The 20,553-nt window shown below is 40.8% G+C and overlaps 1 protein-coding gene across 4 annotated transcripts in view; it reads right to left on the bottom strand.

The window, feature by feature from the left end:
- Positions 1–7,871: 7,871 nt before the first annotated feature.
- The window catches only part of RIPK1 (receptor interacting serine/threonine kinase 1), a 61,140-nt gene continuing 48,458 nt past the window's right edge, over positions 7,872–20,553 (bottom strand). For 3 of the 4 annotated variants that reach the window (XM_077143423.1, XM_077143420.1, XM_077143421.1), the window contains exons 10-11: positions 18,824–18,976; positions 15,610–16,363 (exon numbers count right to left, since the gene is read on the bottom strand). In XM_077143423.1, the coding sequence (XP_076999538.1) occupies positions 16,071–16,363; positions 18,824–18,976 (446 nt within the window). In that variant the 3' untranslated portion in view covers positions 15,610–16,070. Of the gene's footprint in view, positions 8,188–15,609; positions 16,364–18,823; positions 18,977–20,553 lie in introns of those variants that run through there. The other variant, XM_077143424.1, reaches the window with a different exon arrangement.

Raw genomic sequence — 20,553 nt, 5'->3', positions numbered from 1 at the left:
TTACAGCTATCATGGAAGTGGTGCTCCAGCCATGCAGAACCACTTACAGTTTTCTTCATAAGCCAGGTACACTTGAATTCTGTGCAACTTGAATTCTGTGCAACATTCTCCACTTCCCCTAATTTCTTGCCATCAAAGTAAATTTTTTTTTTTTTTTTTTTTTACATGGGAAGGCACCGGGAAACGAACCTGGGTTCGAGCATTCTTGCCTGCTGAGCCACCGTGGCCCACCCCAAAGTAAATTTTTTTAAAGACCCAATGTAAGAGCTTTTATTCCTCTTCTCCCTTAAGAGACTAGATTTATAATGGGAATGGAGTACCTTTTTGTTTCATTCTGATCCTTGGAAGCAGTCAATCTGACCAGAATTTGAAGTGGGGGAACAAAGTCATTCTCTTCTGTCATCGTTCCCTTATGTTGTCTCTCATGCTTGAAGGTCTTCCCCAACTTTTACAACTTTCTCTTAGCACAAAACTTATATCTTCAGCCTAGAATTGGAATTACCTTTGTCTATTTTACTACTTATTAGATGGTCAGCTCCTAAAAGACAAGGATGAGGATTAATTCCTGAGTTCCACCAGAAGGTTCAGTGAATTGTATGAAAGAGAATTAGATGATGACTCATTGAATTGAATAATTTTCACATATTTTTGTTTTTATTCTTACAAGGGAGGCAAGCCTGTAGATAGGCATTAATTCAATAAATTTTAGGCACTATGATATTTCAGTGGAGGAGATTTTGGGAAATTTTGGATGGTTAGACAGAAGTGGGAGGAAGCACTCTCATTTTTTGAGGTACTTCCATTGCTGGTCTAAATAATTAGCCATTTCCTTTTGATTGTGCCTCCTGTATTCCAGATACTTTATTTCTGTACAGAAGGATTTTATGTACTGATTTTCTTTTCACAAACTCTGCCCCTCCATTGCTTGCTCTTTCAGTTCATGGAATCACCCATACAGTTCTGAGTAATTTACCTTCTCTTTGTCTTATTTCCTACATCCAATCTCCAGCTAAGTCATGCTTAGCAGCCTTTCATATCTCTTTTCCTCCTACACTTAAATAATTTTAGTAGCCTCTCTGCTTCTTTTCATTTCTCATGCCCAGCCTACTTTATACATAATAATAGGTTCTTACTGAAACATAGTTCTAACCATGTACCCCATGTATGTGTCTATCTCCCTGTGCTGGTTTGAAATCCATGCTTTAATCCTAATCCCATTTTGTAAAGGCAGCTGTTTCTTCTAATCCCTATTCACTATTGTATGTTTGAAACTGTAATTAGGTCATCTCCCTGGAGATGTGATTTAATCAAGAGTGGTTGTTAAACTGGATTAGCTGGAGGCATGTCTCCACCCATTTGGGTGGGTCTTTATTAGCTTACTATTCCAGTAAAAGAGGAAACATTCTGGAGAAAGCAAGAAATTCAGAGAGAGCAGAGCAGAATGACATAGCCACCAGAAGCAGAGTCCACCAGCCAGCGATGTTTGGAGATGAAGGAAAATGCCTCCTGGGGAGCTTCATGAAACAGGAAGCCAGGAGAGGAAGATAGCAGATGATGCTGTGCTCGCCACGTGCAAACCCTGACCATGTTCACCTTGTGCCCTTCCACTTGAGAGAGAAACCCTGAACTTCATCGGCCTTCTTGAATCATGATATCTTTCCCTGGATGCCTTAGATGGGACATTTCTGTAGACTGTTTTAATTGGGTCATTTTCTTGGCCTTAGAGAAAACTGTAAACTAACAACCTATTAAATTCCCCTTTTAAAAGCCACTCTGTTTCTGGTATATTGCATTCTGGCAGCTAGCAAACTAGAATACTCCCCTACTAGATCTACTATATTTTAGAAGTAAAATATATGGGCAGTCTACTGAATTCTTGTTTGAGCTGTATAAGCAGAAGGATTCTAGGTCAAGTGGACAGAAGTTTAACTTGAATTACACAAAGAGTCACAGCCCTTTAATCAATTCCCAGACTTGAGAAAGTTTAAAAACCCAGAGCCCTTGGAATGAGGGAATGGTCGGGTACCCTTGGGGAAGGACTCTTTTACACTGCCCAAAATTTACACTGCCAACCTTCCCCCCAGCCTTCTCCAAAGAGACCTAAGGCCTTTTACCTGGGTGATTGTGCACTGGGAAAAAAGGAAATGATCAGATATTAGGGTGATTATTAGACAGTGGCTCAGTAGCAACACTAATTCAGGAGACCCAAAACATCATTCTGGTCCACCAGTCAGAGTAGGGGCTTATGGAGGTTAGGTGATTAATGGATTTTTAGCTTAGGTCCATCTCATAGTGGGTCCATTGGTCCCTGGACCCATTCTGTGGTCATTTCCCCAGTTCCAGAATGCTTAATTGGAATTGACATACTCATTAACTGGCAGAATCCCCACAATGGTTCTCTGACTTGTGGAGTGAAAGCTATTATGGTCGGAAACTCTAAGTGGAAGCCATTAGAATAGCCCAATACCTAGCAAAATAGGGAATCAGAAGCAATGCTGTATTCCTGGAGGGACTGCAGAGATTAGTGCCACTCTTAAGGACTTGAAGCATGCAGGGGTGGTTCCCTCCACATCTGCATTCAACTCTCCTATTTGTGCAGAAAACAAATGGGTCTTGGAGGATGTCATGGTCAGATTCATGTGTCAACTTGGCAAGTAGTGGTTCCCGGTCATCTGGTCAGGCAACCGCCAGCCTGTCTGTTGCTATGAGGACATGTCATTGACTTAAATCATGATTACACCACCTGCATCCACAGCTGATTGTGTCTGTAATCAGCTAAGGGAAGTATCTTCTGCAATGAGTGATGCTTAATCTATTCAGCAGAAGGCTTTTAAGGAGGATTCAGAAGAGACTGTCACTGTTCCTGCTTCAGCTGGCGAGCTTCTCCTGTGGAGTTCATCCAGACCCTTTGTTGGAGTCACCAGCTTCACAGCCTGCCCTACAGATTTGGACTCTTCCATCCCCATGGCTGTCCAGCCAGCCTCTCCTGAGAGTTTGTTGTAGACTTCATCAGAGTTACCAGCTTGCGGCCTGCCCTATAGACTTTGGACTCTACATTCCCATGGTTATGTGAGACACTTCTATAAATTTTGTATTTATGGATATCCCTTGCTGATTCTGTTTCTCTAGAGAACCCTAGCCAATACAGAGGATGACAGTGGATTTTCATAAACTTAATCAGATGGTGACTCCAGTTGCAGCTGCTGTTCCAGGTACATGACCAAACCAACAAACCAGGTACCAACATCACCTAGTACCTGGTATGCAGTTATTGATCTGTCAAATGGTTTTTTCTCAATAGCTGTGAGTAGGGACTACTAGAAACAGTTTGCATTCGGCTGGCAAGGACAGCAGTATACCTTCACTGTCCTGCCTCAGGGGTAGATCAACTCTCCAGCTCTGTGTCACAGTCTTGTCCACAGTAACCATGATCATTTCTCCCCCCAACAAGACATCACACTGCTCCATTATATTGATAGTGTAATGCTGATTGGACCTAGTGAGCAAGAAGTAGTGATTACTCTAGTCTTATTGGTAAGGCATTTGCGTGCCAAGGGATGAGAGATAAATTCAACAGAAATACAGGGGCCTTCCACCTCAGTGAAGTTTATAGGTGTCCAGTGATGTGGAGCATATCAAGATATACCCTTCTGAGGTGAAAGATAAGCTGCTGCATCTTACCTCTCCTGTGACCAAAACAGAGGCAAAACACCTAGTTAGCCTCTTTGGATTTTGGAGATAACATATTCCTCATTTGGATGTACTACTCTGGCCCATTTACCAAGTGACCAGAAAATCTACTAGTTTTGAGTGGGGACTGTAATTAGAGGAAGCTCTGCAACATGTCCAGGCTGCTGTGCAAACTGCTTTTCACTTGGGCCATATAATCTAGCAGATTCAATAGTGTTGGAAGCGTCAGTGGCAAATAGGGATGCTGTCTGGAGCCTCTGCCAGGCCTGCATAGGAGAATCACAACCCAGACCCTTAGGATTGTGGGCAAAGTCTTACCATCTTCTACAGATAACTACTCTCTTTTCTTTTTTTTTGCATGGGCAGGCACCAGGAATTGAATCCGGGTCTCCAGCATGGCAGGCACGAATTCTGCCACTGAGCCACCATCGTGCTGCCCTATTCTCCTTTTGAGAAACAGCTTTTAGCCTGCTACTGGGCCTTAGTAGATACTGAATGCTTAACCATGGGCCACCAAGTTACCATGAGACAAGAGTTGCCTATCATGAGCTAGGTGTGGTCTGGCCCACCAAGCCATAAAATTGGGTGTGCACCGCAACACTCCATCATAAAATGGAAGTGGTATATAAGAGATAGGGCTCAAGAAGGTCCTGAAGGCGCAAGTAAGTTATATGAAGAAGTGGCCCAAATGCCCATGGCCACCACTCTTGCCACATTACCCTCTCTTTCCCAGATCAGAGCGATGGCCTGTTGGGGAGTTCCTTACAGTCAGTTGACTGAGGAAGAGAAAACTCAGACCTGGCTTACAGATGTTTCTACATGATTTAGGGACCACCCAGAAGTGAACAGCTACAGTGCTACAACCATTTCTGGGATGTCCTTAAAGGACAGTTGTGAGGGGAAATCCTTCCAGTGGGTGGAATTTTGAGCAGTGCACCTGGCTGTTCATTTTGCTTGGAAAGAGAATTGTCTAGAGTTGCATCTGTATAATGACTCATGGACTGTTGCTAATGGTTTGGCTGGATGTTCAGAGACTTGAAAGGAACATAATCGGAAAATTGGTGACAAAGAGTTCTGGGGAAGAGGTATCTGGATAGACCTCTCTGAGTGGGTAAAGAACATGAAGATATATGTGTCCCTTGTGAATGCTCACCAGAGAGTGACTTCAGCAGAAGAAGGTTTTAATAATCAAGTGGATAAGATGACCTGTGCTATGGATACAGTTATCCTTTTTCTTCAGCCCCTCCTGCCATTGCACAGTGGGCTCATGAACAAAATGGGCATGGTGGTAGGGCTAGAGGTTATACATGGCCTCAGCAACACAGACTTCCACTCATCAAGGCAGACCTGGCGGTGACCATTGCTGAGTGCCCAAACTGCCAGCAGCAGAGACCCACACTCAGTCCCCAATATGGCAACATTTCCCAAAGTGATCATCCTGCTACATGGTGGCATGTTGATTACACTGGACCATTTCCATCATGGAAGGGACTAACTAGAGTAGACACATACTCTGGATATGGATTTGCCTTCCCTGTATGCAATGCTTCCACAAAACTACCACCCATGGACTTGCAAAATGCCTTATCCACCATCATGGTACTCCACACAGTATTGCTTCTGATCTAGGAAACCTTACTTCACAGAAAATAAAGTGCAGGGATGGGCACATGCTCATGAAATTCTCTGGTCTTACCGTGTTCTCCCATCATCCAGAGGCAGGTGGGTTGGTAGAACCTTTTGGTGGAGTGACCTTTTGAAGTCCCAATTACGGCACCAACTAGGTGGCAATACCATGAAGGGCTGGGGCAATGTATGCTGTGTATGGCTCTGAATCAGTATCTACTATATGTTGGAGTTTCTCCCATAGCCAGGGTTCAGGGGTCCAGGAATCAAGGAGTGGAAATGGGAGTGGTACCACTCACTATACCCCTAGTGATCCACTAGGAAAATTTTTGGTTCTTGTCCCTGAAGCCTTAAGCTCTGCTGGTCTACAGGTCTTAGTTCCAAAAGGAGGAGTGCTCCTACCAAGAGACACAACAATGATTCCACTGAGTTGGAAGTTAAGACTGCCACCTGGCTACTTCGGGCTTCTCATGCCACTGAATCAATAGGTACAAAAGGGGATTACTGTTCTGTCAAGGATGAATGATCCTATCAAGGGGAAATATGACTTCAACTACACAATGGAGGTAAAGAAGAGTTTTCCTGGAATACAGAAGATCCCCTAAGGCATGTCTTAGTACTACCATTCCCTGTGATTAAAGTCAATGGAAAACTGCAAGAACCCAATCCAGGCAGGCCTTCCAATGGCCCAGGAACTTCAGGAGTGAAGGTTTTGGTCACCCCACCTGGCAAAGAATCACAGCCAGCTGAAATGCTTGCTGAGGGTAAAAGGAACATAGAATGGGTAGCACAAGAAGTGTAGTGATAAATATGAACTACATGACTAGTTACAGAAATGAGGACTGTGATTATATGACTATTTCCTCCCTGTTTTGTTGTGTATGTTTGAATTTGTACATCAGCAAATATCTTGTTCTCCTCTTAACATGTGACATAAATTGTATTGTTCATGTTATGTTATTTGAGTCACAGGATATGATGTCTAAGAGTGAATGTAAACTAAGGACTTGCACCCTATTCTGTAGAGATGCAGTGCATTCTGGTTGTACACAGGACAGTTGAATACTGTTAGACAAAACATATGTCTGTTATTATGTTCTATTTGGAAATTAAGCATGTTTCAACATGCTGTGTATAGCTGCCAAGTTGACAAGAGGTGAACTGTGTTGGTTAGGTTCTGGTGTCAGCTTGGTGAAGTGATTATGCCCAGTTGTCTGGTCAGGCAAGCACTGGCCTGACTGTTTCTGCAAGGATATTTTGTGGCTGTTTGGTAAACCAGAAGGCTGGTGTATTAAATCATCAGTCAGTTGATTGCATCTGTGGCTGCTTACATCTGCAATCAACTAAGGCATGACTTCTACCAATGAGATAATCCAATCAGTTGAAGGTTTTTTAAGGGAGAAGAGAGACTTTTTCACTTTTCTTCAGGCAGCGAGCCTCTCCTGTGGAGTTCATCCAGATCCTTCCTCGGAGCCACCAGCTTCACAGCCTGCCCTATGGATTTTCGTCTCTGCCATTCCCACAGTTGTGTGAGAGAACTTTATAAATCTCATATTTACAGATTTCTTCTGTTGATTCTATTTCTGTAAAGAACCCTGACTAATACACTCCCTATTCAAGGTTCCATGTGCTTATGGTGTTCAAATAAATGGATCATGCAAGTTAAATTAGATAGTGTGCTAGAGAAAATATAAATTTTGCACCAAATATACATCTCTTACCTTGGTTTCACACAGAAGTTGAAGTTTAAAATACAGTCAACTACATTCTTTACCCTTTAGTCCGATTTACCTTAGTCCTACGCAGAGCAGCTTCATTCATATCTCTAATTGAAGTCTAATGATTTTTTCAGTGTTTTTAACAGTTGCTGTATGGGGCATTGCTGACTTTCATGGTTACAGAACTCCTGCTTTCAGTCTCAGGTGTCACACAGATACCTGCAGTTCCAGGGAATGACCAGGTTTTACACAAAGAGCTCAGCATCTCAAAATTTAGAAATAACAGTTACAACTCTGGAAGAGATGTGACTGCTGTAAGAACTTACATTCTAGGAACCTTTAGAGTTAGCATATCATAGTCCATATTAGTTGGGCATTATGTTTGACTTTTCGTTTCTGGCTTCTTTCACTCAACATACTTCCTCAAGGTGCATCCACCTAATTGCATGCCTCACAATTTCCTTCCTTCTTGCAGCTGCTCAATATCCTATTGTATGTATACACCACGATTCCCTCTTCTGTTCAGCCCATGTACCCTTTGGCCACCTCCATTCATTGCAGATCATAAATACTGCGACCATAAACACCAGTGTGCAAATGGCCATTCCTGTCTCTTTTTTCAGTTCCTCTAAGTATATACATAATAGCAGGGCTGCAGGAACCATACATTGCTCTCCAGTGGGGCTGTGCCATTCTACTTCTCTACCAACAGTGAATAGGTACTTATCTTTCCCTACATTTTTTCCAGCACCTGTTATCTTTCTATTTATTTTATTTTTTGAATTTATTTATTTTTATTTATTTATAAACATAACCACATACAAACACAAACATTCTTACCATATGATCAATAACTCACAATATCATCACATAGTTGTATATTCATCATCATGATCATTTCTTAGAACATTTGCATCAATTCAGAAAAAGAAATAAAAAGAAAACAGAAAAAAATTCATACATACCATACCCCTTACCCCTCCCTTTCGCTGATCACTAGCATTTCAATCTACTAAATTTATGTTTTCTATTTATTTTTAAACAGTTTTATTCACACACCATACCATCCATCCTAAGTAAACAATCAATGGTTCCTTGTATAATCAGTTATGCATCCACCACCACAATCTATATGAGGACATTTCCATTTATTCTGCAAAGAAAGAAGAAGAGAAAAAAAAAAAGAATTAAAAATTAAGTAAAAAGATTAAAGAAGAACAAAAACAAGCATCCCATACCTCTCCATTATATCACCCTCTTTTTTGACATTTAGCTTTGGTATATTGCCTTTGTTACACTTACTGTAAGTATATTATGATGTTACTCTTAACTATAGGTCCTAGTTTGCAGTGATTGTATATTTTCATATACTATTCCATTTTCATTACCTTGCACTGTGGACATTCATATATTCTCCTGCATGTAAAAACATTCTTCTATTTGTCCATTTAATTACCATCATTGTCCATTCTAAGTTTTGCTAAGTTATATAGTCCCAGTCTTTATCTTCTATCTTTCAGATCTTTCCTTCTGGTGTCATACACACTCCTAGCCTTCTTCTTCCAACCATACTCACACTCAGCTTTGTTCCGCATACTTACAATACCTTGGTGCCGTCAGATGATATTGCGCTGTCCATTTCTGGATGTTTACCGTCAATCCTGTTGAATATTCTGTAGGCCTGTGATCAGATGCCCAATATCTACCTTCTTTGTATCTCCTAATTACCTGTGTCCTCAACTTTAACACTCAATGTTTGCTCATTAATGTTAGTTTATATTTGTGAGACCATACAGTATTTTTCTTTTTGTTTTTGCCCAACTTTACTCCATATATCGTCAAGGTCCATCCAAGTTGTTGCATGTGTCACGACTTTATTCTGACATATCTTATTTTTCTCTCTTTTTACCCTTACTGATAGTCTTCATTTCTACACTATTCTCCAGACCCCTCTCTCCTGCCTTTTCCTATCTGGCTGTAGTCTCCCTTTAGTATTTTTTGTAGAACAGGTCCCTTATTCACAAACTATCTCAGTGTCTGTTTGTCTGAAAATATTTTAAATTCACCCTCGTGTTTGCAACAGTTTTGTCAGATGTAGAATTTTTGGTTGGCAGTTTTTCTCTTTCAGTATCTTAAATATTTCATACCCCTGCCTTCTTGCCTCAATGGTTTCTGCTAAGTAATCCACTGCCTTCTTGCCTCAGTGGTTTCTGCTAAGTAGTCTTATCGAGCTTCCCTTGTATATGATGGATTGCTGTTCTCTTTCTGCTTTCAGAGTTCTGTCTTTGACATTTGACAATATGATTAGTGTCTTGGAGTAGGTCTATTTGGATCTATTCTGTTTTGGATACATTGCACTTCTTGGATCTATAATTTTATGTCTTTCATAAGAGATCAGAAATTTTCAGTGATTATTTCCTCCATTATTCATTTTGCCCCCTTTCCATTCTCTTCTCCTTCTGGGATACCTACAACAAAATATATTCACGCACTTCATGTTGTCATTGAGTTCCTTGAGACCCTGCTCTTATTTTTCCATTCTTTTCCCTATCTGTTCTTTTGTACGTAGGATTTCAGATATTCTGTTCTTTCGTTCACTAATCCTTTCTTCTGCCTCTTCAAATCTGTTGTAATTCTCCATTGTGTCTGTCATCTCTTCTGTTGTCTCTTTCATTCCTGTAAGTTCTGCCATTTGTTTTTTCAAGCGTTTGAGTTCTTCTTTATGGTCATCCAATGACTTTTTTATATCCTTCATCTCTTTTACCATATCTTCCCTCATTAATTTAGCATACTTGTTTGAACAGCTTTAATTAGTTATTTCAACTCCTTTATCTTGTTTAAAGTATTGGTTTATTCCTTTGCCTGGGTCATACCTTTTCAGTTTGCTGTGCTCTCTATCTTTTCTTTCGCATTCAGTTCAACTTTTACTAGACTTCTAGCATAGCTTCTGTTTAATTAATCAGAATTTTTCATCTCTTGTTTTTTAGGTCCTTGGCCTGCCTATATAGGACTTTTTTTTGAGGCGAGTCTCCCCAGATAGGATGACCCCAATCAGATTTTCCTAGACAAGGCAGTCCCAGGTCTCAGAGGGAGGGTGCAATCAGTATCAAGTTTCCCTCAGGATGAGACTTAACCAATTACTTGACTTTCCTGTGGCGTCTCTAGGCTCTATGCTTTTTCTACCCTGCCATGCAGGTGGCACTTGTCAGCCCACAGCTCCCCACAGGTGTGATGTGGTGTGGTGCCTTTAATTCTCAGCCTATCAAGGGCATGGTTGAGAAAGAGGCTGAGGTGGAAGGCAAACTTAAGTTGTTTCTGATTTCCAGCCCCTGGGGTCTGAGTTATCTGAAGGAGGGCTGCCACTTGAGCTGGGCCCTGCCCCCTTCTTTTGGGGGAAGATATGCCCTTTAAGGAATTATCTCCTTCAACTGACTTATGACTTTGTCTCTCAGACCTATCTTAACTCTGTCCTTGCCTGGGTCAGCACTGACAGTTGAAAATTCCTAAGGCTTTCTCTAATGAACTACTTAGAATACTTTTTAAAAAGAAAAAAAAGAGAGAAAAAATAAATAAAATCCATTTTCAGAGCCAGTTTCCCCAGCCCCCAAGGTACACCAATCAAGATTCAGAGTTGGCACCCGGCGCTATCTGCCCCTTTTCTTGGGTGTCTCTGCCAGGAGAGTCAATTTCCTGCTTTCTTCCCATTTATCTGTGCTCAGAGCTTATATTCAACAATCCGAATTTTTAAATTATAATCGGTATTGGAGCATAGTTGAGCTATCTTCCCTTGCTCCTAGTAGAAGCTGCTTCTTTTTCCCTCAGAGAAGTGTCTTCAACAAACCCTGCCATGCCAGTGGGGGAAGGGTACCAGCCTCTGTAATTTGGGGCCTTTACTTACAGTTCTGTGCTATGATCTCACCTTTCCACCTATTCCAGACTGGTGAACAATGTGTGTCCAGATGCAGATTTTCTCAAACAGTTGTTCCGGAAAGTTCCTGGCTATTTACTAGTTCTCGTGGATAAACTAAATTCCACACCTTTGCCTTTATCTTGGCCACAGATATCCCTTCTATCCACAGTGCTTTTAAGGTTCCAGCCATGGAATATTCTATGGCCTGTAGTGCCCTCATTGGCCTATAGGTGTTTCTTGAGTAGTAAAGGTAGGTATGGCCTAGATATAGAATTTGAAGAAGTGTTTATATTCTACTTTTAATGTAAATCTACCACATCAATTTTTTTCTTGCATAGAAGGGAAGAGAAATGTAGAATGTTTCAGCTGATTTCCATATCATTTGACTTTGAGAAATCCTTGGTAGATTCAACATTTCCTTATGTTTTTCCTGAAATCTAGATAAGGATTTCTTGTTAAAGATTATGTGCAGTTTGAAATGATTATGAACCCCAGAAAAGCCATGCTCTTCTAATCCTAATTCAATCTTGGAGGGCGGCCATCTTCTTTTAATCCTGATTCAGTATTATAGGGTGGGGGCTGTTGATTTTATTATTTCCATGGAGATGTGTCACATCCAATTGTGGGTGGGACCTTTTGGGATGGAGATGTGACTCTGCCCATTCAAGGTGGGTCTTAGTTAGTTTACTGGAGTCTTTAAGAGAGCTCATGGAGGGAGAAAGCTCAGATAAAGACATTTGGAGATGCTTAGAGAGCCACTGGAAAGCAGAGCTCAGCAGACATTGTCATGTGCCTTCCCATGAGATGCTAAGCAAGCCAGAACCTGGAGAGAGCCCATACAGAAAAGCTAAGTGAGGGCCCATAAATGCTTGGACAGGAAGCCACTAAATCAGAGGCACAAAGCAATTAACTGGGAGCAAGGACTGTAGACACCAGCCACATGCCTTTGCAGCTGACAGAGAAATCCTGGACACCATTCAGCCCTTCTTTGAAGTCAAGATATCTTTCTTGGGATGCCACATTTTTATGGTCTTAGAACTGTGTTCTAGTTTGCTAGCTGCCAGAAGGCAATATACCAGAAATGGAACAGCTTTTAAAAAGGGGAATATAAGTTTCAAGTTAACAGTTTTTAGGCCATGGAAATGTCCAATCTAAGGCATCCAGGGAAAGATACCTTGATTCAAGAAGGCCAATGAAGTTTAGGGTTTCTCTCTCAAGTGGAAAGGCACATGGTGAACACAGTCAGGATTTCTCTCAGCTGTAAGGGCACATGGTGAACACAGCATCATCTGCTAGCTTCCTCTCCAGCTCCCCGAGAGGTATTTTCCTTCTTCAACTCCAAAAGTCCCTGGCTGGTGGATTCTCTGCCTCGTGGTCCTGTGGCATTCTCTGTTGTGGCTTTCTCATGGCTCTATCATTCTTCTCTCTCTGAATCTCCTGCTTTCTCCAAAATGCTTCCTCTTTTATAGGATTCCAGTAAAGTATTCAAGACCATCTGAAGACATGTCTCCACCTAATCCAGTTTAACATCCACTCTTGAGTGAGTCACATCTCCATGGAGATAATCTAATGAAAGTTTCCAACATGCAGTACTGAATGGGGATTAGAAGAAATGGCTGCCATTACAAATGGGATTAGGATTAAAACATGTTTTCTAGGGTACATACATCCTTTCAAACTGGCACAAACTGTAAACTTGAAACGTAATAAATCCCCTTTATAAAAGCTGATCCATTTCTGGTATAGTGCATCCCAGCAACATTAGCAAACCAAAACAGATGATCATGGTTAAAAATAATTGTTTGCACAATTTTAATACCTGTGATCCTATTGTTAAACAAAAATGGTAGCACTGTGAGTTTTTAGGTTATCAGTGTCACAATTTATTGTGCTGTTTTGGTTTATTACAGCTGCCAGAAATAAATGGGTTGGTTTTGTAAAGGGAATTTATTAAGTTGCAAGTTTACAGTTCTAAGGCCATAATAATGTTCTAGCTAAGGTATTCAGAGAAAGATACCTTGACTCAAGAAAGGGCCAATATGCTTGGGGTTTCTCTGTCAGCTGGGAAAACACATGGTGACCTCTGCTGGTTTTCTCTCTGCCTCTTGTTTCAAATGGTTTCCCTTGGGTGTTTTTTGTCTGCATTACCAAAGGTCTCTGGCTGTATGGGTTCTGAAGTTTTTTTCCAAAATGGTTTCCTCTTAATGACTCTAGTAAGCAACCCACCCCAAATGGGTGGAGACACATCTCCATGAAAACCCATCTAATCAAAAGGCCCCACCCACAACTGGGTGGGTCACATCTCCATGGAAACAACTTAATAAAAAAGATCCTACCCAAAATACTGAATCAGGATTAAAGAGCATGGCTTTTCTGGGGTATGTAAGAATTTCAAACCAGCACATGTACAGTTTAAAAAATAGCTACCATTTTTGTCCCAGGCACCTTATGATGTATTATTTTAGTCTTCACATTAACTGTATGTACTGTTTTCCTCCACTTTTATAGATGAGGAAATTAAGGCTAAGAGATATGAGGCAACATGCCCTAAGTCCTGGGGCTAGAGAATGATAGAGGGGAATTTAAACCTGTTTGTTTCAGAAACTTGTACTTGAATTATTACATATTTTGTAATTCATTGTGGTAGTAATGAATTGCAGTTGATTTCTTTGTAATTAGATGCTTCTTAATTTAAATTCCTGTTTTTATTTACATCCTTATATTATAGTTAGAATAGCTTTGTTTTAGAAATACACTTTAAAATGTACATCAAAATACCATTAAAAAATACCATTTAAAACATTTTGTGAGGAAGAACTGCTTTTCTTATTCCTCATACCCTCACCTGGCATTGTGGACCCAAAGCAAAGATTATGATCAGAGCAACAAGAGGAAAATTTGCCAAGTAAGACCGTGAGAATGGAAGTGGGTCTCATTTATTAATAACCTTAGAGTTTGAGTGTCTTTATTTGGAACCCAGTATGGATAGTCTTCTTTCTCATTTTCTAGTCTGTGTTCCCGTGCTTAATTGGTTTCTGCCCAAGAATATTCTACCTGATATTTTTGTGGTGCTTATTGAAACTCCTCAGTGAAAAATATGCTCTTTTCAACCCAGTGTTTAGGGAGTAGGGATGAAAGAAAGGTTTCTGACCCATGTCTGAGAGACACAGTGCTGAGGCTCTTGGGGCAGCTGGTTGTCTACTTGAGGACTAAAATGAATCCATCTGGAAGCTTCTCTTTGTACCATCAGCTTCCTCTCTCCTAATAGTTGGGAATGGGTGAACAGTGGAGAATGTATAGGAAATGCCAACCTAAGTTATAGAGGCACCAGTGGAAAACTTCAAACTGTTTCATTTATATAAATACACACATCATGTCATGCCTATATTTGTGATATATTATTTTATTTTTAAAAATTCATTAAAAATACCATTCATTTTTGCTACTTAACATTGATCATTCAACCTTTTTGAAATTTAAAGCATTTGCAAAACTGTAGGACCAAGGTACAAGGGATACATTTATAAAAAGTAAAATCCAGGTTCCTCTAGCAAAGCCTGGAATTCTTGACCTCCAATTTTCTTCTTGGTAAACATGAACTAATGCTGTGTGGCTGTCAAGTAGTGAGACCGGGTTTTGTGTGGACAGGAAAAATGAGGTTCATTACTTTACAGCAGTGGTTCGCACCTGGGGGCAAATTTCCCCTTCCAGGAACATTGGCAATGTCTAGAGACATTCTCTGTCTCATTGCTTACAATGGATGGGGGAAAGAGGACATGCTACTGCCATCTAGAGAATGGAAGCCAAGGATGCTTCTAAAACACCCAACAATGTAGAGGATACCTCTCTACCTCACCCCAACCCCCAAAATTATCCTGCCCAAAATGTCAGTAGTGCTGGGATTTAGAAACTCTGCTGTACAGTCACACTTCAGGGCTGTACATATATATATATACGTAGCCCATATATATATGGGGCTAGAGGGGATTCAGAATCAAAAGTACCAACACTACTGCTCTCAGCCCACAAGACAACAGAGTGCTTTCTGAGCCTTCCTCTCCTGGCTCCTGGGAGGGCTTAGCATGACGGCCTGCCTGCTCATATTTAACAAAGTGCCAGCAATGAGGCTTAGATGGCCTGGTCAGCTTCATTTTCTAGTTTCTTTATTCTCTTCTGGTTTCATGAGAGCTTTGAAAGCTTGAGTGCTGGAGGCACAATTTCCGGACTCTGGTGCTGTCTTTTTTCATATCACAAAAAAAAAGAATATTTCTGTGGTACACTAGGGTATACTGAGGAAGCTGCTCAACAACTGGAGCCCTGAGGCTCCAGTCATACCCAGGGGTGACCAGACCAATACTCCCTGCATCCTGTTGCCTCTTCAGGGCATACAGGTTGAGAAATGGCATAAAATACAATGCTAGGAAATAACTTTTAAAAAAATTAATTGGGAATTTTTGTAATACTCACAATTACTAGCAGTTCCTTGCAAAAACTGACTGGGAAATTCCTATACTTTACCTTACTCTCTATTTTTTTTCCTCTTTAGTACTCCTTAATAACCCTTCAGTTAATTTATGAGATTTACATATAGTTATATTTGATTCTGAGGTTAACGGATACTCTACTTGTGGAGAAACTGTGGTTGCAATTCAAAAAGAAATTGGAGAAAACTTTAGTATTTTACTGTACTTCAGTCATGGCAGGAACTTACATGGAGAAGGAAATAAACAATAAGAAAGCCAATTTACTCTGTGTTCTCTAATTTTTTTTTCCTCTCACTCAAACAAAACTCCAGGAAACTGAATGAACAGCATAATGTAAAGTCACAGCATGAACTAAAGAAAATTATCCTTTCTTAAGTATCTCTTCTCTTCATTTCAAAACCCAATTTGTCTTCTTTTCTGATTGGTCCTGGGGCACCGGTAGGTCTTCCTGCTTATACTTTCCTGAATGTGGCTTGTTTGCTGCAGGTTTTCCCCCATTGTCCAGCTATGAAGTGCAGGAAATGATCTTTATTCAGACACAGAGGCCGCATCAGTGAGGAAAGAATTCTGAACAATCTGAGGCAGCACACTTTTCAGTGGGCTACTAAGTGAGGAGTTTACTTCAAGCCACCAAAGTTATTTCTAGAGCTGGTTCTGGCTGACATACACCAAAGAGTTCAGAAGATCTATTCTTGAGCACAGGAAGAGTGCACGGGCCAGCTTCCCTACTGTAGCCCCCTTGCTGCCTTCTCTCATCAGCCACTTTTGGAGCATCTGGTAAACCTTTTCTTTAAGTCCATCTCGCTCATAGTCGTGGTCAATTTCATCAATCTGAGGTTCGGTGAAGCCCAGTTTACGGGCACATTTTTTCCAGTGCCTTCCCAGATTTTCCCTGACTGGGTCCAGGTGTTTATCAGTCAGACTAGTAGTATTATCTGCCAAATGGAAAAGAGAAGAAGGCATCACGACATAACCCATATGCACATTCCAACTTCCTGAATTGCTGAGAAACCCAAGGAAAGTGAAGACTGGAGAGAGCAAAAAGATAATTTACTATAGAGTTAATTCATTGGATTTTATACTTTTCACACCTGTTAGCCCATTCTGTGTGAATTAAAATAGGGCATACATCCCTTCCTCTGAGTAGATTCATCCCTGAACCACAGCTGATGGTCTTGCAAACAGCCTCTATTGGCTACTAGGTTAGATGTTCTATACACCATTATAGAATGGTGTTCTATATTAGCCAACAGCCCCATCTACAGTGAATCTTTCTTAACGTAAAGGGGAAAAAACACCATTTTTGTTCTTTTTAGGCATTTCCCACTTATATCTGGCTAGGGTCAAGGCTACCAACTCCTGATGCCCCTCATTTAATAGTTCACTTTCCTCTTACTTAGTCAAGGAAATTGAGACCATCAAATGTAAATTCTTTCAATTACAATGTCTTCCCTTGTGTTGCAAGGGTTGAGGTACATACACTCTTCAAGGTCTGTTTTTGGACTTACTCCTCCCCCTCAACTGCTATTCTCTTCTTCTCTTATAGCCACAGCTCTCTTTTTCTACCCACCCCCCTTCCTTTTAGTCCTTCATAAAACAATTAGTAAAAAGAAACAAAGTATAAAACAACCACCACAAACAAACCATACTGCATGATCTTGATCCTATCTCAGCAAACTGAGTAGAAGGAAAAAGACACCTCATTTTGCCAGTATCTCTTCAGCCCAGCTGGGGTTCTGTTCCCACCATTGGACATGAGTGGTCTAAGAATCTCCCGAGGTATTTGTCCATATCTCTCTAGAAAATGGACCCTGGGTTTCATCAGATTCTCAAAGATGCACTTGCCTCTCCAAAAGTTAGAAAACCCTGCTGTAGATATTTTAAATGCTATCCTTCAAATGGGCTTAGCTAAGGGTTGGCAAACTATGGCCTGGGGGGCTGATTCTGGTCCACTGCCTGTTTCTGTAAATAAAATTTTATTGGAACAGAGTCATACCCATTTATTTACATATTGTCTTTGGCTACTTTTACACAACAATGAATAGCGCTGAGTAGGTGCAAGGAGACCTCAGGGCCCACAAAGCCAAAATATCTGTCTGGCCTTTTATAGAAAATGTTTGCCGATCCCTGGTTCATTGGAAAGCTGAGCTCTTAAATCCTGTTACTAATGTTACTAGCCTGCACTATGGAAGCCTACAGAAGTAAGGCCTCCCATTTTTATTAGAAAGGTTCTGTTGAGGGTAGAGTTTTGTTTCTTTTACAGAATCCTCTGTAACAAGGTGTTATGGAAGCTATTTCTCCAGGCAGGAGTAGTAACACTGATAATGACTATATCAGTTTGAAGCTATTATGTCCCCTAGAAAAGCCATGTCCTTTTTTCTGATCCAAACTTGTGAGGGCAGCCATGTTTCTTTAATGATGATTCGATATTGTAGGATAGCATCTCTTGATTAAATTGTTTCCATGGAGATGTGACACACCCAGTTGTAGGTGGGACCTTCTGACTGAATTATTTCCATGGAGCTGTGACACACCCAATCTTGGGTGTGGCCTTTTGATTAGATGGAGATGTGAGTCCGCCCATGCAAGGTGGGTCTTGATTAGTTTACTGGAGTCCTTTAAAAGGGAAGACATTTTGGAGAAAACACAGTTGCTTCAGAGCCAAAACAGACACAGATATTTGGAGATGCTTGGAGGGCTGACAGAGCAGATGCCTAGTAACTAACGTTTGGAGATGTAGAGCCCTACAGATGTCATCACGTGCTTAGCATGAGATGCTAAGCAAGCCAGAACCCTGAGTTGTGTCCTGGAGGAGCTAAGTGAAGGCCCACAGATGCTCAGAGAAGAAACCCCTGGCATCAGAAGCTGGAAGCAATAAAACTGGGAACACGGGCCATCAGAATCTAGCCACATGTCTTCCCATGTGACAGATACTGGCCTTTCTTGAGTCAAGGAATCTTTCTCTAGATGCCTTAGTTTGGCCTTACATTTTTATGGCCTCAGAACTGTAAACCTGTAACTTAATAAATCCCCTTTATAAAAGCCAACCCATTTCTGGTATATTACATTCTCGCAGCATTAGCAAGCCAAAACAATGATGATTATGATAATTTAATACTTTTCTAGACCTTAGTGTGTGCCAGACAGTTCTAAGTTCTTTACACGTATCGACTCATTTAATTTTCACAGCAAACCTATGAATTAGATAATTGTTATGATCCCCATATTATAAGTAAGGAAATTACAAAGGAATTATATAGAAATTACAGAGGAAAGATGGGTCAACTTTTAGGGAGGATTTTCTAATCAGAGAAATTTTAGGATTCCATTTTATCCCTTTTAACAAGGAAGAAGTACAAGATTGCTAGACATTGTGTTCTTAAATGGCATCTTACCAAAGATATCTTGATACTTAGAGGCAGGCTCTTCTTTAAAGTTTGTGTATGTGCTGTCCAGTACAGGTGAATTGACTCCCCCAGTCTCCATATGATTGTAGGTTCCGATCTGAACACCTGTACTATTATATATGGTACATTTTATGGACTCATCTAAATAGAGAGAAACACATGTGTAAGCACCTCTAAATTTCAAGAAAGAGAAAAACGTACACAGTACCATAAAGGATCAGGGCTTTACTCCAAACATTTAAGTTAAATTATTTTAACGTATGTCACCTTTTGAAACGTTGGCCTTTAAAATGTGTCTGCTACCAAGTCAGAAAATACGGGTGGTAAAGAACACAGCAAGGTTCGGCCCCATTTTCCAGCAGGACCCCCTACTCAAGCCTCTCTGAACAATACAATCCAAACGTTTCCGGTCATAACTCAAAGCCAGCCGCAGCTTCACCCCTGCCTCTCTGTCTGTTTTGTCTCTCACTGCCCCTCCCTCTCTCTGGTCTAGTTACTCCAGACACACCACCTCTGCAATGATCCACACAGTGGCCCCACTCACTCAGCTGTCCCCTCTGCCTGAATTGGCACTCTCCCATATCTATCCGGGAGTTCCTACAAAGTCCCAGCTCGAATTCTATATCCTTCAATCAGGTTCCACTGTTGTCCTAGATGAAATACCCTGTCACAGGCTGTTGGTCTCAGAGTTCAAGATGTTTGACTTCTCCCCTATCCTCTGAGTTTTTAGAGGTAGAAACCATATTCATTCATTTTGGCATTCCTTTTTCTCTCTGGCCCAGGTCTTTGTGCATGGCAGAGGTTTAATTACATTAAGAATGAACTGAATTAGTCACATCTTATGCATGTTACTAAAAAGCATTTAGCATATATTTGTATGAAAGATAAGGTAGAAGAGGTGATAGGTCTGAAGGGAAGAATAATAAAATTTAGCTCTAGGCACCTAAGTCAGCACATTTGCCCCTAAAATAAGCAGTCCCACAGGATTAGACACCACATATACTTTGTTGAGTTTTCTTTAGTGAAATTATGGAAACTACGGACCCTACAAAAAATTAGAAGAAATGTACAGGAGTGCATGCACAAGTCTATGTGTATAATCTAAGGTGGCTCATGAAACCACTGAAACTGGGGTCCTTGGAATCCCAATCAAGAATCCCCGAGCCATCCAGCTCCAAAGTGCTATATGTCGTCAATGATGATAATAATGGAGATGATAAAGGTAGCTACCATTTACTGAGCTCTTATCATGTATGTGTCAGGCCCAGGACTATATTGTGTTCATGTCTTATCCCCTTTAACCCTCCCAGTCCATGACCTTCCAGCTTATCCTAACACTCTGAGGCACAGAGGCTAAGTCAGAGAGAACATCACTCTGAGCCGGGATTTTACTCTGCACCTCTCTCCACTAGAGCTAATAGGTTTAGAACCAGTGCTTTATAAAGCCTTGCCAAATCTGGCCACTAGAAAACCCAGAAAAGATGTGAAAATGCAAAACTGCTGCAATATTGGAAACATGAGTTTAGAGCTTACAAGATATAAACTTTCAGATATAACTTTATTTTATAATTAAGGATACTGAACTCTGGAGAGGCAAAACAACTTGTCCAAAGTCAGAGAGATAATGACTGGCACAAATCAGACCAGAACTCAGGACACACAGTGCAGGTATCATTGATAGATGGCATTCATAAGGTGCCTTTGCTAAGTACTATTTG

The sequence above is a fragment of the Tamandua tetradactyla genome, chromosome 25 (assembly GCF_023851605.1).
Source record: "Tamandua tetradactyla isolate mTamTet1 chromosome 25, mTamTet1.pri, whole genome shotgun sequence".
In the NCBI taxonomy this organism is placed as follows: Eukaryota; Metazoa; Chordata; class Mammalia; order Pilosa; family Myrmecophagidae; genus Tamandua; species Tamandua tetradactyla.
The sequence above is the reverse complement of the archived record's forward strand: the minus strand, read 5'-3'. Positions and strand labels throughout refer to the sequence as shown.